At 56.5% G+C, this 15530-nt stretch overlaps 1 protein-coding gene across 2 annotated transcripts in view; it reads right to left on the bottom strand.

Moving 5' to 3' along the window:
• DLG3 (discs large MAGUK scaffold protein 3) overlaps nt 1-15530 on the bottom strand; it is a gene marked incomplete at both ends in the record, with an annotated part of 45877 nt that overhangs the window by 20760 nt on the left and 9587 nt on the right. The window contains 3 exons of one of the 2 annotated variants that reach the window (XM_080625072.1): nt 161-285; nt 3155-3205; nt 10744-10797. In XM_080625072.1, the coding sequence (XP_080481198.1) occupies nt 161-285; nt 3155-3205; nt 10744-10797 (230 nt within the window). The remainder of the gene's footprint in view (nt 1-160; nt 286-3154; nt 3206-10743; nt 10798-15530) is intronic. The other variant, XM_080625073.1, reaches the window with a different exon arrangement.

Here is a 15530-nt window from a genome sequence, read left to right as displayed (position 1 = left end):
GGAGGGATGGCTGCAGACAGGAGGCTGGTGACAGGGGACCACGGTCTTCCCTGTGGGGAATGGACCATGAGAGGGGAGTAGAGCAGGAGCTGCCTAGAGGGTCCCTGGGGAGATCCGGGGTGATACCCAGATGTGGCTGCTCCCCTGGCCTGGTACTTACCCCAGACGGCCATCCATGGCTGCGGCTCCCCCAGGGATGATTTTGGTGATGAAGATGCCCGGGTCATCTGGAATGTGGGGGTTGTCGATGCCTCCCGCTATGCTGAAGCCGAGGCCGGAGTTCCCCTGTGGGCAGTCACACACCCGTCGTTCCCCGTGGGCACCCCCTGCTCTGGTCCTCCCGCCGCAGCCCCCACCGGCAGCGGCTGCCCGGGCCGTGGAGCCCCTGCAGCACCCGCAGCGCCTGGGGCACGGCGCGGGGGGCAGAGGGGTGCGTGGCCGCAGGGCGCCGGCACGCCCGGCCGAGGCGCTTGGTGCGGCAGCGCGGAGCAGATGGAGCCGGAGAGTGGGAGCCGCCAGGACCTCCCTCGCCACCACATCTGCCGAGAGAGGCTGAGGCAGGCGGGGAGCTGGGAGGGGGTGGTCCTTGGCAAGGGGAGAAAACCTCCCCTTGCTGGCTGCTCCCCAGCAGAGCCACAGCGCTGCAGTGCGCGGAGCAGTGGGGCTGGTTCCAGTCCCCAGCAGCCCACCCGTGCCCCTGGGACGTAGCTCCAGTGCTGATGCCAAACTGTGAAGGGTTGGGTTGAGGGGGCTGCGGGATGGGGCAGGGTCTCCAGTTCTGCCTCCTCTTCCTCCTAGAGATGCCTGGAGCATCACTTGAGCTGAAGTCTGCCTGAGGGGAACGCAGGGGCCGTGCTGCATCTCCAGCTCCATTCCAGCTGGAATGAGGTGCTCATCCCGGGATGAGCAGCCTGACCCTGTGCCGCCGCTCCTGCTTGTAGAATTCCCATCAGTGACATGCTCACAACTGCTGCTTCCAGCTCTGTGCTTGATGCAAGTGGACAATTCCTGCTTTTTTTGCTCTGCCTTGAAAATCAGATGGCTCCTCGCCTTGTTTGCTCACGCGGAAGAGCTGACACTTAGTCACATCCTATCGTGCCCGCCTCTCATACACAGACAGGCTTGAGCCAAGCACTCTTCCGGCTGCCCACAGCCCCAGTGCAGCATTAGGTGATGGGAAACTGCTCCTCCTGGGGACCAGTGACCAGGAGGGACACACGGAGCTCCCCAGGATCACCGAGCACCAGCAGCGTGCTGGGGCTTGTGCTTCTCCCCCTGGTGATGCAAGGGTCTTCAGGCTGGCTTTGACTTCCACTGCCTTGTGCACTTGAGCCCACACCCCCCCATGTGCTGGGTGCACCCCCAGAGCGTGAGCAGCAGCTCAGGGAGGGGATCCTGCCCCTCTGCTGTGCTCTGGGGAGACCCCCCTGCAGTCCTGATCCAGCTCTGGGGCAGCAGCACAAGAGGGACGTGGAGCTGCTGGAGTGAGTGCAGAGGAGGCCACGGAGATGCTGCGAGGGCTGGAGCAGCTCTGCTCTGGAGCCAGGCTGGAGAAGAAAAGGCTCCTTAAGAGGAGACCTCAGAGCAGCTTCCACTCTCTGAAGGGGCCTACAAGGATGCTGGAGAGGGATTCTTCATCAGGGACTGCAGTGATAGGACAAGGGGTGAAGGGTTCAAACTGAAACAGGGGAGATTTAGGTTGGATCTAAGGCAGAAGCTCTTCTCTGTGAGGGTGCTGAGGCGCTGGCACAGGGTGCCCAGAGAAGCTGTGGCTGCCCCATCCCTGGCAGTGTTCAAGGCCAGGTTGGACACAGGGGCTTGGAGCAAGCTGCTCCAGTGGAAGGGGTCCCTGCCCATGGCAGGGGTTGGAGCTGGATGAGCTTTACAGCAATGACAATGATTAATAACAGTGTCAGACCAGCAGTTCTGGTATAAACTGAGGTCATCTCTGGGAGCCAAACACCCCAGCGAGGGGACAGCTTCAATTGCAGGCACCAGATGTTTCTGCAGTGAGATAGAGCTGTTGGATCCCACTGGGGACCAGGTGAAGGACCTGGGTATGTTCCATGCTGGCCCGGCTGATAAGCACTGAAATTCCCTTATGGTCTCTCACTGCTGGAGAGGGATTCGCTGCCTGAGGCTTTGAAATGGGGGCAGCAATGAGAGCCGCCTCCCTGCACAGCCCTGCCGGCTCCCACCTTGTGCCTGCTGTGGATAAAGGATGCTCTGAAGAATCCCTGAAAACAAGGCTTTTGCCTCTGAATAGGGCCTGGAGCGAGCAGCGCTCAGCCCAAGCGGCAGGATCCCCTGGGCTGGCTCCGTCAGGCACGCAGGGAAGCGGTGGGTGAGGCGGCAGCCCCAGATAACCTTCCGTCCACCCACCGCCGTGATGCAGAGCGAGGGGAGGAGGGAGATGACTAAAGGCAGAGAGGAACAGAATAATGAGTGATGTGTCTTCCCCTGCGACGCAGCCCCGCGGCGCGGCCCAGCCACCGCTGAGGCAGCGAGGAGGATGAGAGGTGCCATGGGCAGCCCCCTGCCAACTCCCCCTTGGGCCAGCTCTTCCTTCTCCCTCTCCATCCCTGCTGCTTCCTGGGCACCAGGGGAAAGCCCTGTCTGCCCTATGGGGTGCTGGCTCACCCCTGGGTAAGACCCATCCATGGGGAGAGGTGATTTTAGGCACGGCTGGTGTGATGCGCGCCATCAGCTCTGTGGTACCAAGAGACAAGACAAGGCTTGAGCAGAAACTGCCCCTGGTTCTCCAGAAAACCCATCCTTGGTGCTCGGCATCACAGGCTGTGTGCCCGGGTGCTGGGCGCACTGGCGGCAGGGAGGCAGCGGTGCCTGTGTACGAGCAGAGCTCCCGGCACTGCTGTTGACAATGAGCCATGAGCCCCCCCCGGTTTGTGTGGGTGAAGGGTGTGAGCGAGGGAGGCGAGGGAGACGCCTCTGCCCCGGCCCCCCCCTTCTGGAGGGGCTGCGGGTGCGCAGCATCCAGCCCCCTCTCCCCGTGCCAGGGGCAGGCAGAGCCCGACACCCCCAGAGGGACCCGAGACCAGGCCCTCCCTGTCAGGGCGCGGAGATGGGGATACCGGGGGGGGGCGGGTGGGAAGAGGCAGCAGAAGCTGCGGGTGAGTGAGTAAAGAGCACTTACCCTCTCCAGGACGATCTCCTCGTATTTGAACATCCCATCACTGCCGTTCACCTGGGGAGAGGGGGACAGCGCATTACGGCTCTGTGCTGGTCCAGGGGGGAGTTGCTTTTCCCCTCTGGCAGCTGAATATCAAGAATCCAACCTAAAAGCTGTGCCTTCAAGCTTAAACGCAACCGCTTGAGCCTGCCCTGGAATGAAACCGTGCACTGCTTTTCTTTCTGGGCATGAGCCAAAGCCCACTGACTTTAATGCACTTCAGTGCAAAGCCTTTATTCTCCCGGCTCATTTCCCCAGCCATGAAAAGGAACACAACCGGAGGCACAAGAAGAAATAACGCCTTTGTTACGCAGTGTGTAATTAACCTCGGGAATTCAGTGCTGCAGGAAGGAAAGAAAGGGGGTCGGTCCCTGTACAGTGAAAAAAATAATCAACACCCTTAGCAGCTTATATCTTTGAAATGCTTCAGGAGCATGACTCTTAACAGGGAGTGCGGAATGATTTATTCGACCGAATTAGCTGGGTGCAAAGCAAACAAGGTGCAAGTGTGGGGCACAGTGAGAGGGGAAAACATTGTGATGCCTTCAGATTAAAACATGGTGGAGCCTTCTCAGTGCTGTAGAGCGCTGACACCCAGGCTTCAGAATCTCCCCTACCCAGCATGCAAAGCAGGGCTCTGGGAAACATAATGGCTTGAAACAAAAGGGATGCAACTGTGGGCTCTAAAATAAGAAATGGTGCATGTACAGTTCAAACCCTTCCATTTTCCCCATAAGCAACAGTGCACAGGAAAAGAAGGCAGCAGTTTTACTCCAGGTCATCACGATCAGGCTATAAACAGCTGCTGAGGTCTAACATTTAGCAAGATTTGCAAAGCAACTGGCTGTTGTAACAGTCTTCCAATGCCTAAAGCGGGGCTAAAGGGAAAATTCTTCCCTGTGAGGGTGCTGAGGCGCTGGCACAGGGTGCCCAGAGAAGCTGTGGCTGCCCCATCCCTGGCAGTGTTCAAGGCCAGGTTGGACACAGGGGCTTGGAGCAAGCTGCTCCAGTGGAAGGTGTCCCTGCCTGTGGCAGGGGTTGGAGCTGGAGGAGCTTTAAGGTCCCTTCCAACACAAACCGTTCCGTGACTCCACGACTGGAACATCCAGAGCTATTACGCTCTACAGCAACAGTTTTGGAGAGGAGGGGACTCAACCTCCAAATCTCACTCTGGAAAAGAAGGGCTGGGACTCAGAGGGACCCGTGGCACAGCAGACAAACAGCTCTCCTCTCATGCAGCCCTGCCTCTGCCTGTGGTGCCCGGACAACGTGCAGGGTTCTCATGTGGATTTTACATCCCCCATTAACTGATGGCTTGTAGGACGTATGCAGCCACCTTCTGATGTGCTCTGAGTCAAAATCCAGAGCTGCGGTGGCTTTGTTTGGATACAGGTCCCTTTATCCAGCAGCAGCACGTGAGTTCTGTCCTGTTTGCCCAGCTCCCTGCTTTCCAGCCTTGTGGAGGCACAGCCCGGCTGCCCTCCAAACCCCTGTGTTGTTAGATGGAAGGGACAGCAAACATCATTTGAGCTAAATCTGACACGGGGCAGGAAGCTCAGCAAGGTGGCTGTGAGGCCCTACGTATAGGCAGGGAGAGGAAATAGGAGTTTTTCTACATGGGAATAATTGGGTGCCCACCTGGAAGAGCAGTTCTGCATGCCAGGATCAGGGATGGGGCTGTGCACCCTCTTTCCCTGCCTACTTCAGCCCTGGTGAGGCCAAAGCAATCCCACACCCTGTTGTGGGTACTGCGCTTCAAGAAGGATGAGGTTGAGAAGAGTCCAGAGGGGACAGATGGGACGGGGGCTCCAGGGAACATAGGCTGAGAGGATTGTCCCTCTGTGGATATGCTCCATGCCTGGTGCCTCTTAGCCACAAGAAGATTTCAGGGCATGGTTCAGGGTCAGCACATGCAGATACTCCAAAATTAGGATGCTCTGATCCTCCCAGCAAACCGGGAAAAGCTTTGGTCAGCTCTCAAACAGGACCCTGCTATGGAAAAGCAGTGGAAGCAGTGGGATGAACCCAAAGCAGGATTCCCAGCAGCATTAGAGGGATGTGGTGCCTGGTGCCACCTCCTGCCACACCACTGCCCTGTCCCGTGTTCCTGCGGGCAGGGGGACATCGTTTCCCTCGCTGCAGGCTCCCCCTCTGCCAAGGGTTGCCTTTCCCTCCTCGCATCCTGCTGTCCTGACTAATCCTGGGAGCCGCGGGCTGGTGCTGCCCTCACAGGCTCCCTCATCACAGCCTCCAGGCTCATCTCATCTCCACAGTTGGGAGCGTGGGGCACGGCGTCGCCTCTCCCCGGCTTTCCAGCAACTCGGATTCCTGGCACCCTTCGCTACTACACACATTGTCCTCTCTGCTTTGGCATTCAGCACAGTTGCCACACAGCCAGCCATATGCACACCCACGGCCGCAGAGGAACAGCACATACATACCTACAGGATGGGGATGTGCAGAAACGCTGACAATCTGTGAGCCGCGGAGCGCGCCAGCAGCGCCAGCCCCACCGAGCGAGCGGGGACAGGGACACCCTGGCAGGACACCCGCTGCCAGGCAGGTCAGCCCGGGGCACCCCTGCTCCCTGCATCCCGCGGCTGGGCCCTGGTTTGCATCACTCCCCAAAACAAGCGTTGCAGGCGCTTGCCCAGTGAGGCACGTGCTGGGGGCAGCCTGCTCCAGGCGGGCATGTCAGGGACAGCCAGGCCTGACCACGGAGCTTTAGCTCTGATTGTACTTCCAAAATCCATGCAACAAGAACGCCGGCTAATTGCATAAGGAAGCCAAATGGAGAACTTAATATATACTGTGTAACCAAGGGAACAAGCCAACAAAGCAAACGTTCCAGCGTTGGAAAATTGAATACCAGTCACTCACTGACGGCAAAGCCTCCCCATGGCTCCCACCGGAGCTGCCGGGACCTGGCTCTGCTGCAGACTGTTCCCCCACTTCCTTGCTGGTGCTCCCAGCACCTCCCAGCTCCTGCCTGAGGCTGCCACAGTGGGGAGATGCTGGCTCCATCCCCCCAACAGAGTGAGTGGATCCCACCCTGCTCCCACCTCCCTGTGTAACGCCCGCAGAGCTGATGGGGGTGTTGGGGTCTAATTAGCTGTTCCCGGTGTACCCCAATCCTGAGCACCACATCATTGCTCATGGAAAAGAGTAAGGCAATATTTTCCCAAACCCTTCCCACACAGCAAACCCACCTGGGGGCTCAGGAAGAGGCCCCCTTTGCTGGCCTTCACTTCCCTCTCATGTTTTGAGCAGCATGGAAATGGTGATGACATTTAAATCATCAACAGAAGGCTGCAGAGTTAACACTCACTTAATAAACAGAAGAGCACACACCTTCCAGAGCTACTGCAAGCTGTCTGCAGGCTCCGCGGCCAGCACCGCACCAGTGCACGTGGAACGCGCTGTGCAGTTTGATGGAGGCAGGATTTGCTTTGGGATTTTGTTTGTTTGTTTGCTTTTAAATGAAAAAGGGAGGCCACATTCAGAAGGCCAAGATGAGGTTCCTCAAACCCAACTCAAACAGCCCAGGGGACCAAAAGCAAGTCACCTGCAGGAAGGATAGCGTTGCCTGCAGCTGCTTGTGGAGCAGGATCTACCCATACCTGGCAGTTAGGTCAATGGGGACAGGCTCTGGGATGTGGTGATAGAGCAGCCATGCACCAGCATGAAGGGTCAGTGCCCAGCAGTGCCAATTGGCCCAGGGGTGGAGGGTGCCTGGTGATGCCCCAGGCATCTCTCCTATTGCAGGGGCCCAGAGAAAACAGGTTGAGAGCTCCCTCCCTTCACCTCTCCGCATTCTGCTGCAGCACCAAGACCTGCAAATGCACTTCCAGCTGAGTCCTGGCCTTACCCTGCTGTGTGCATGGCCACGGTGCCAGCGGGTGCACAGTCACCAAACACTGCTTTCCTGGTCAGCCTGGTGCCACAGGGCCACGGGGCTGAGCCTGCTGCGCTCGGGCATGGGGAACATCCCTGGCAGTGCTCAAGGCCAGGTTGGACACAGGGGCTTGGAGCAAGCTGCTCCAGTGGAAGGTGTCCCTGCCCGTGGCAGGGGTTGGAGCTGGAGGAGCTTTAAGGTCCCTTCAACACAAACCAGGCTGGGATTCTATGAAGGGGTCTGAAGCCTGAAAGCAGAGTCAGTGCTGCATAAGGAGGTGACCTCTCTGTTCACTGGTGGCAGAGCCTGGGGCTCCGGTGGCACTCGCTGGCTGGGATCAGGCCTGAGAAGCGCTTGGCTTCCTCAGACCTGGTTTAGAGACTAAGAAGGTCGCAGCTCGCTGCTGGGCAGTGAGGCACCAGAGAGCACCCAGGAGTGAGGCTGTGGAAGCATCAGCTTCTCAAGGGCTTTGGGGTGACTTTCTGTGCTCACCCTGGGGCTGCCTGGCAGCAGCTGCCATGCACACTGGGCAGCAAGAAGTTGGTTCAGCCTCAGAGAGGCAGCTCGGAAAGGCAGAAACCCCATCCACCGTGGGAATTGTGCTCCATCCTCCTCCTATGGACCTGCTGCGCAGAACGCACCCAGGGTGAAACCGTGAGCAACGACACGGAGCTGGCGTGGGTGATCCCCCCCAGCACCCGTCCTTATCCTTCAAGGGATGCTTCTAATACACCAGGGATTTTATAAGGACTTACAGGGTTCTTGCACCCTGAGGTGCACAAGCTGCAGCAGCAGAGCTGAGCCCTGGCCCCGGTGCGGCAGCTCCTACCTTAAGGTGCTGCTGGAGCCACACGCTCTTGGGGATGGAGGTGGGTGGACAGAGACTGAAATGAGGAGCAGACTTCTTGATAAACTGCCGAGGCCAAATTCAGCCCAGGAGGGAGTCCAATGAAATCAATGGAGCTAGAACAGGAAGGAACTAGGCTACATCCATCTGTTTATCGTTAAGGAAAGCATTGAATAGTTAAGTAATTAAAGACTGGAAGATGTCACTTTAACCCTTCCAAATACACACTGTACAAACAGGCTTTGCCTTTTGGGTTTGTACAAAAATCATGCTTCCAGATCTATCATTTTGGGTGCTCTTCCGCAGCACACCCCTGGTATGGCTCCTTTGGTGACCTAGGAAACCACTGAATGGGAGGTTCTGGGGTGTGTTTTCCCTGGAGCCTGGCTCCCCAAGGAAAGAAAGGATGGAGCAGGACTCATTTCTGTGCTGGTATGACATGAAATGGAAGGCAAGAGGGTTTCCAGGCTGGGGGTTGACAGGAATCGAAGTCAGGTGTCTCCCCTGCCCTGAACCCATGCTCCTGCGGGGTGGTGGTCCCCAGTCCACCCAGCAGACAACAGCCACAACCTGCCCCTGCCTTTTGACCACCACACGGCGGTTCCACCCGGCACGTGCTGCTGAGGTTGGATGGATGGTGTAGGTGGCTGCCATCCCCAGGGTGATGCTGGTGCCTGCCCCAAAACACAGCCAAACCCACCCGAGGGGCGGCAGGAAGGGAGCTCCCACCCAGCACAGCAAGAAGCAGCTGTGGCCAAGGCCCAGAGAAGGGGCGGATGGGGATAGGAGCTAATGAGGTGGAGAGAGAGGGGGTGGGAGGATGTGGAGTTAATGAGACAGAGCAGGGGGAAGGCGAGTGCACTGCGCAGGGAGGAGGCAGCCTCTGGCCCACGGACGGGCTCCCTGCTGCTGGTGAGAGCCTGCCTGGAGGGACAGAGCCTCCCCTTGGCCTCAGGCTCATGAGCAGGGAGGAGGGACCGGCGTGGCTGTAGCATGGCAGGGGATGTGGTGCTGGTGGCTGCAGTGGCAGCAGGCGATGTCCCTCCTGGGGAGGGTACAGAACAGATGTGACAGCAGACTTCCCATCCAGAGACACCTACAGCACAGCCCTCCCTTCCCCCAGTTCCACCTTACGGTGTGTCCCTCCCTCCAACCCCCCTACAGAAAGGCACCAGCAGGTGAATGCAGGGCACGGCTGCCCTGCGGCTGGTGTGCCCAGCAAAAAGCCTCTAACACCACCAATACTCTGCCCCGCCATGCATTTTTGGAAGGAAACCTTTGAGGACAGCAACTCTCTTGTGCCATGCTCATACAAGGCTGCTGGACCCAGGACCACCATGCTGAGATAGGCACCATCACCTTCCTCCCCAGTGCTGGGTGACTTCAGTTCAGCACCCGAGGCATAAATAAACCATACAGGGCTGCAGAGGTCTCAGCTGTGCTCCTCTTGCCTTTCATAGCCCTGCCCAACCAGCCCAGCTCAGCTCTGGTGCACACTGACCCCACCACAGGCTGAGATCTGCAGTTCTTTACAAGGAAGGTTCAACCACCAGAAGTCACCCTCAGCCCTCCAGCATGGCTCCAAAGACAAACCAGCCCCAGCTCGCAGTCCCAGTGCTGCTCCATTAATGTGGAAGGCAGCTGTAATCTGCTGCATCAGAAGAAAACCAGGTGCGAAGCACCCAGTCCTGGCAAGCTGTCAACTGAAGTCCTTTGAGGAGCCCCCCACGAGCATGGTGCTAGTGCTGCAGGAACCCGTGCTGGCCACTCTGCTCCCTCCACGGCTCCAGCAGGAACGATTCACAAACGTTCTGGGAAGGGAAGCGGCAGCACACAAACCCTCTGCAACAAATGAGCAGGGTTATCCTTACACTGTGCCAAGAGTGCCAAATGCACTGTGCCTGCAAACAGTCACCAAGCACTGCTCAGCTGCTGGCAGCCTGTGCTGGGAGAGGAGAGCAGCACCCGAAGGGTCCTGCTGCCCTGAGCACCAGTGGATGTGATGCCAGCGAGTGCCAGAGAGCCCAGCCTCCCTCCTGAGGGGCTGCTGCAGGGGCTGAGGTAGTGTAGGAAGCCAAGGGGTGCCCCAACAGCCACCCTGCATGGGAGGCTGAGTAAGTGGCTGTGTGGGAGCCCTGAATCATAGAAACATAGAGTCAACCAAGTTGGAAAAGACCTTCAAGCTCATTAAGTCCAACCATTCCCAGCACTGCCAAGGCCACCACTAACCCATGGCACTGAGGCCTCGTCTGCACGGGCTGTGAACCCTTGCAGGGACGGTGCCTGCAGCCCTGCCCCGGGCAGCCTGTTCCAATGCCTGAGCACCCTCTGGGGCAGGAATTGTTCCTCAGCTCCATCTAAACCTGCCCTGGTGCAGCTTGAGGCCGGTTCCTCTTGTCCCATCCCCTGTTCCTTGGGAGAAGGGACCAACCCCACCTCACTACAACCTTCCTTCAGGTAGCTGTAGAGGTTGGTAAGATCCCCCCAAAATGGGATTGCCACCAGCCCAGCTTCCCCTGATCCTCTGATGCCCGCTTACGCCACAGTGTACCCCTCAAAGTGCCTCCTGCCTTGTGCCCTCTCTGCGCTGGAGTCCCCAGCATCACTTGCTGCTTGCGTTGTCTCTGTTCAGCATCACCCAGCCCCAGTGAGGTTTGAGGGTGGGATGTGCTGTGGGGATGCGGTGCAGGTATTGGGCTCCTCTGCCACCTCACCAGGGCTGCCTTGTGCTGAAGGAGCCTTTCCTGCACCACTGAGCAGGGAAAACACACCACTTGTTCAAAGGAGGCAAAACAAAACCAGGAGACTTACAGAGAGCCCTTGTTCCAGCGACTCTGGGTTCACGATAATGGGAGCGGGGCTGGCCTGTGAGGAGACAAAAGTGGGATGTCACCAAGCTGAGCGGCAAACCCAGCCCTTTGCAGTGCACTGCCTCTCCCATGCCATGCCACCATGGACCCTCTGGGCCAGGCAGGAGGGAGCAATGCAGGAAAGGCTCTGCTCTTGTCTCTCCTCCAGGTACCCAATAGCCCTGGGCTGGAGCAGGGCCACACACATCATCTGGGCATCGATTTCCTCTTCAGGCCTGGTGTGTCCTGAACACCCCATGGCCTTGGCTGCTGGGAAGGAGACAGGGAGGACTGGGAACTCCCAGCTTTGGGCCAGAATCTCACCAGCACCAAACCTTATTTGAAATCCACATGAGACATTAGGAAATAAGAGCAGTAGGGAAGGAAGTCCTGAGGGAGGGAGGGAGGGATATATTGCCAGCAGACAAGCCTTGAAGCCTTCACATACCTTCCAGCAGCTGCTGCTGCCCTTCCTAAGAATGGGGCCAACACGCCCTTGGAGAGGTGGCAGTGTTTGGTCCCTCATCCTTGTTATCCCTGGAGTAAACCCTCTGCTCAGGAGCCTCGGTTCATTCCCCACACCACCACACACATGCTTTAAACCTCTTAGGAGGTGAGGTTTATGAGAAGCCCTGAGGAGGGGGACCCAGACAGAGGGTCTTCCTCCTTCTCAGCTTCCCTCTGCTCATTAGCTCGTTGCATATCGTATGAGGGACACAGGTGCAGAGGGCAAGCACAGGCAGAAGAGGGCAGGAGCAGGCAGAAACAGGCAGAAGCAGGCAGGAGGAGGCAGGAAGAGGCTGGGCGAGGCCCGAAGGGGCTGCGGGGACCGGAGGGGTGCCGCCGCGCCGGAGCTGTCCAGCACCACAACCTCCTGAAGGCGCGGAGCCGGCGGAACCCGTCGCGCAGCCCCTGCCCGGGGCAAAGGGAAGTGCTTGTGTGAGCGGGAGCGTGAGGGAGAGGCGGCAGGAAGTGAGAAACTTCAGATTAATGACAAAGCCGACATCGCTTGCGGGCAAACAATAGCAAGTGGTGCAAAAGCGTGGAAGGTCAGGAGTGAGCCGGGACTTGCATTGTCATTCCAAGGCTTGTGTGGAGAACAGCCAGGGCAAGACAGGGAAATGCTAAAAGATATGAGCTACAAGGGGAGGTGAGCCCTCTGCTTTAGGGTGTCAGAATAGTTCAAGGCCAGGCTGGATGGGACTTGGAGCAAACTGCTCTAGTGGAAGGTGTCCCTGCCCGTGGCAGAGGGTTGGAACTGGATGAGCTTTAAAGTCCTTTCCAACCCAAACCAGTCTGTGATTCTGTGAAACAGAGTCAGAAGCAAGCAAGTCAAGGTGTGGGGTAGTGCAGCAATTAATAGCAACCACTGTCCAGTAATGAGAGCGGTTTGGTTGCAGAGTCCAATGGCCTCCCCTGTGGTATTTTTGCAGGAGCAGGCTACCTCCTCATTGGCCTTCTCTGGGTTTACATGGACTGAGCTTCCTCACGTTACCCAGCATGGCAGTCCCCACCGTCCCTTGTTTAGTTGATCATATTTCTGGACTTTTCACTCTCTTCAGTTCATAGGTGGAAGAGTTTGGGGTCAACCAGATCATAGTTTAACTCTTGCCCTGAAAGGTTTTGCTCTCATGGATGGAGGGAGTTAATCTGATTTATTCAGATGCTTTCTGATATTTCCTGCAGCTGTAACTATTGGTTACAAACCCATAGTTTTTATGGCAGTTAATTCTCTAGCTCAGGCAGACATGACCACTTCCAAGCACTGCCAAACCCCTCCCACACACATAAAAGAATCGCGATTTTCAGGTCCAGTGTCTTGGGATCTCCATGGCCCAGAAGCGATGTTGAGCTGGGAATATCCCCTCTCTGGCAGTACACAGTCCTTGTGTTTAATCTAGATAATTTGTGAGAGAGCATATATTAAACCTGGCACTGGCTTTTATTAGTCCCCAGTGCAATTCTAGGAAGGGATTCCACATTTCAAGGCAAAAAAGCAGCACTTCTACTGCCAGCAATTAACAAACGATGGATGTTTGGAGCTTGATGTGCCAGAGGTCAGCTCTTACCAGATGAGTTTCCAGGAAGGATGCAGGAGAGGCAGTCTAAGTGAATGTAGCCCATCACGTGCCCTGTGATTTATGATATGACTTCAACTCCACAAATGATGCTTTGGATCCCTCCCAGGGAGAAATGTTCTGTATGATAATGTCATAGAGGCTTTTGCAGGTCCAGCCTGAGTCCTCCACTGAGCCCTACTGCAGTCTCTTTGTTGAATTGCTAATAGCCCACAAATCACACATCACATTGCCTCACTCACACAGTGGTGAACCCTAAGGAAGTACTTTGTCTAGCCTGCTCACTGTGCACTGAGCATCCTCTGCAGCCATTCCACACTAGTGATTCTTACAGCTCAAAATACTGCTAGGAGCACAATTTCCCACTCAGGCTCCAGATGGGACCCAGGAGATGCTGCATGTGAGTGGCTGCTTGAAACCAAGTCACACATGGTCAGGAGGAATTCAGACCAGGAAATCCCTGCTTGCCTCCCGTGGCCAGCTATTCCAGCTACTACAAGAAGGTGTTTGGCCATTGTCCCTGACTTCCATTTGCAAATATTCCAACATGTACACCCTGCCTACTCTACCATAGGGTCATGCAAGACCTAAGACTCAGAAATAAGCAGAGGGCCTGAAAATGAAAACCCTCTGCCTCCCGCTATCAGGCAGGCACACGTACTGAGCCTTTTGCTAGCCAGGGGAGGGGAGAGAACGTCATCACTTTTTGCTGGGCAGTAGGACCATGCTGATGAATTAACCATGCCCTCAATTCTATAGGGAATGGTAAGTAATTTATGCCCTAAGGAGCAGGAGGCTGCTGCATGCAAGGAGGAAACAGGGCTGTGCATTCAGGCCACATTCAATGGGGGCTGTCAGATCTCTTCCATCTAAATGGCTTCATCACATTATTATTATTTAGTAAGCCCTGTTTGTGCTTGGGGGGGTTACAAATGGAAAGAGAAGAGGTCCAATCCCTACAGCGCAAACCACACGTCAGCAAGACCACCAAAGCCCAGCAGAGCTGGAGGTGCCCTGAACTCCCTCCATCAGGAAGAGGCACAAGGGGCTGCACAGGGCTACACAAGGAGGCTGCGGGGAATCTGGACCTTGGAGAGCGAGGTGGGTCACTGCACAAAGGCAGAGAGATTGATCCAGGCACAAAGCCAGCAAGGCAGAGGACAGCTGCTGGGAAAATCTGGGCAGCAACAGGAGTCAAAGGGAATAGCGGTGAAGGGGAATGAGGTTTGAAGGTCAGGATTCAAGAGCTCTCTGGTCTCATGGGGGCTGATAGAAGCAGAGCCTTGCATTCACATGTGTCAAGCGACCAAGTGCTTGAGCACTACACGGTGGTCCTAGTGGCAGCCACAGCCCAGGAGCTAACAGAGCAAGGCTACTGCAGAGGCACCAGGAGAGCCTGGAGCACTTCTGAGGCAACTGCCTCCTTGGCTAAAGCTGCCAAGGTCTGCATGCAGGGCAGAGGGAAGCCTCCTCCCCGCAGCCCACAGCCCCACGGGCTGGAGCACTTCCACTGCAGCATGTGCAGGGAGCAGCAGGACAGAGAGCAGCACTGCGTGACACCGGCTGACACACCTCGGGAGCAGGATGCAGCCTTTCACAAACACCTTCAGATATCACCTCTGGGCAGTCATCCGAAAGGGACCGCTGCCCTTGGGCTGTATCCCTGATGAGTGACAGGCACTTAACACAGTCCTTTGGGGGCAGCCAAGCGCCAGACTTCTATAGGCACCACCCTTCACCTCTGTTCTATTGCTGTCATCTCCTGGGAAAAAGGTAGGAATTGCAGAATACGATGATTCTGCCAAAATTTCAACCAAAGGAAAAGCTGGGATTAAATGCAAACAGAGGAGGCTCATTTGCTTGCTTCCAAGGGCTGAGCCTTGTCCTGTGGCATTGCATAGAATCCCAGACTGGTTTGGGTTGGAAGAGACCTTAAAGCTCCTCCAGCTCCAACCCCTGCCAGGGGCAGGGACACCTTCCACTGGAGCAGCTTGCTCCAAGCCCCTGTGTCCAATCTGGCCCTGAACACTGCCAGGGATGGGGCAGCCACAGCTTCATTTCCCCAAGGACTGCTCTCAGGTCTGGCACACGGGAACCAAGCGGGGAAACTGAACAGAAAGTTCAAGATATTCTCTCCAGAGCTGAAATCCTGAAGCTTTGCAACAGCTTCACCTCCTCCACAGCCAGCACAGACCAACCCACAGAGGTCAAGGATTAGGTACCTCCTCCAGACAACAAACCTGCACTGCAGACATCCCTGGCCAACAGCAACTGGATTGTGCCCACATATAAAATCACTTCCAACTTAACCAGCAACAGGACTCAAACAGGAGCCTCCAGAGATCACAGAATAACAAAATCATTAGGTTGGAAGGGACCTCTAGAGATCATTTAGTCCAATCCCCTGCTAAGGCCGGGCAACCTAGAGCAGGTTACACAGGAACGTGTCCAGGGTGGATTTGGGATGTCTCCAGAGAGGGAAACTCCACAACCCCCCAGGGCAGCCGGTGCCAAGGCTCTGCCACCTGCAACGGAAAGAAAATCTTCCTCATGTTGAGGTGAAACTTGTGCTTTAGTTTACGGCCATTGCTCCTCATCCTGCCACTGAGCACCACTGAAAAGAGTCTGGCACCATCCTTCCGGCACCTGCCTTTGAGATACTGATCTGCAT

Source organism: Psittacula echo (genome assembly GCF_963264785.1).
Source record: "Psittacula echo genome assembly, chromosome: 8".
Lineage (NCBI taxonomy): Eukaryota > Metazoa > Chordata > Aves > Psittaciformes > Psittacidae > Psittacula > Psittacula echo.
The sequence above is the reverse complement of the archived record's forward strand: the minus strand, read 5'-3'. Positions and strand labels throughout refer to the sequence as shown.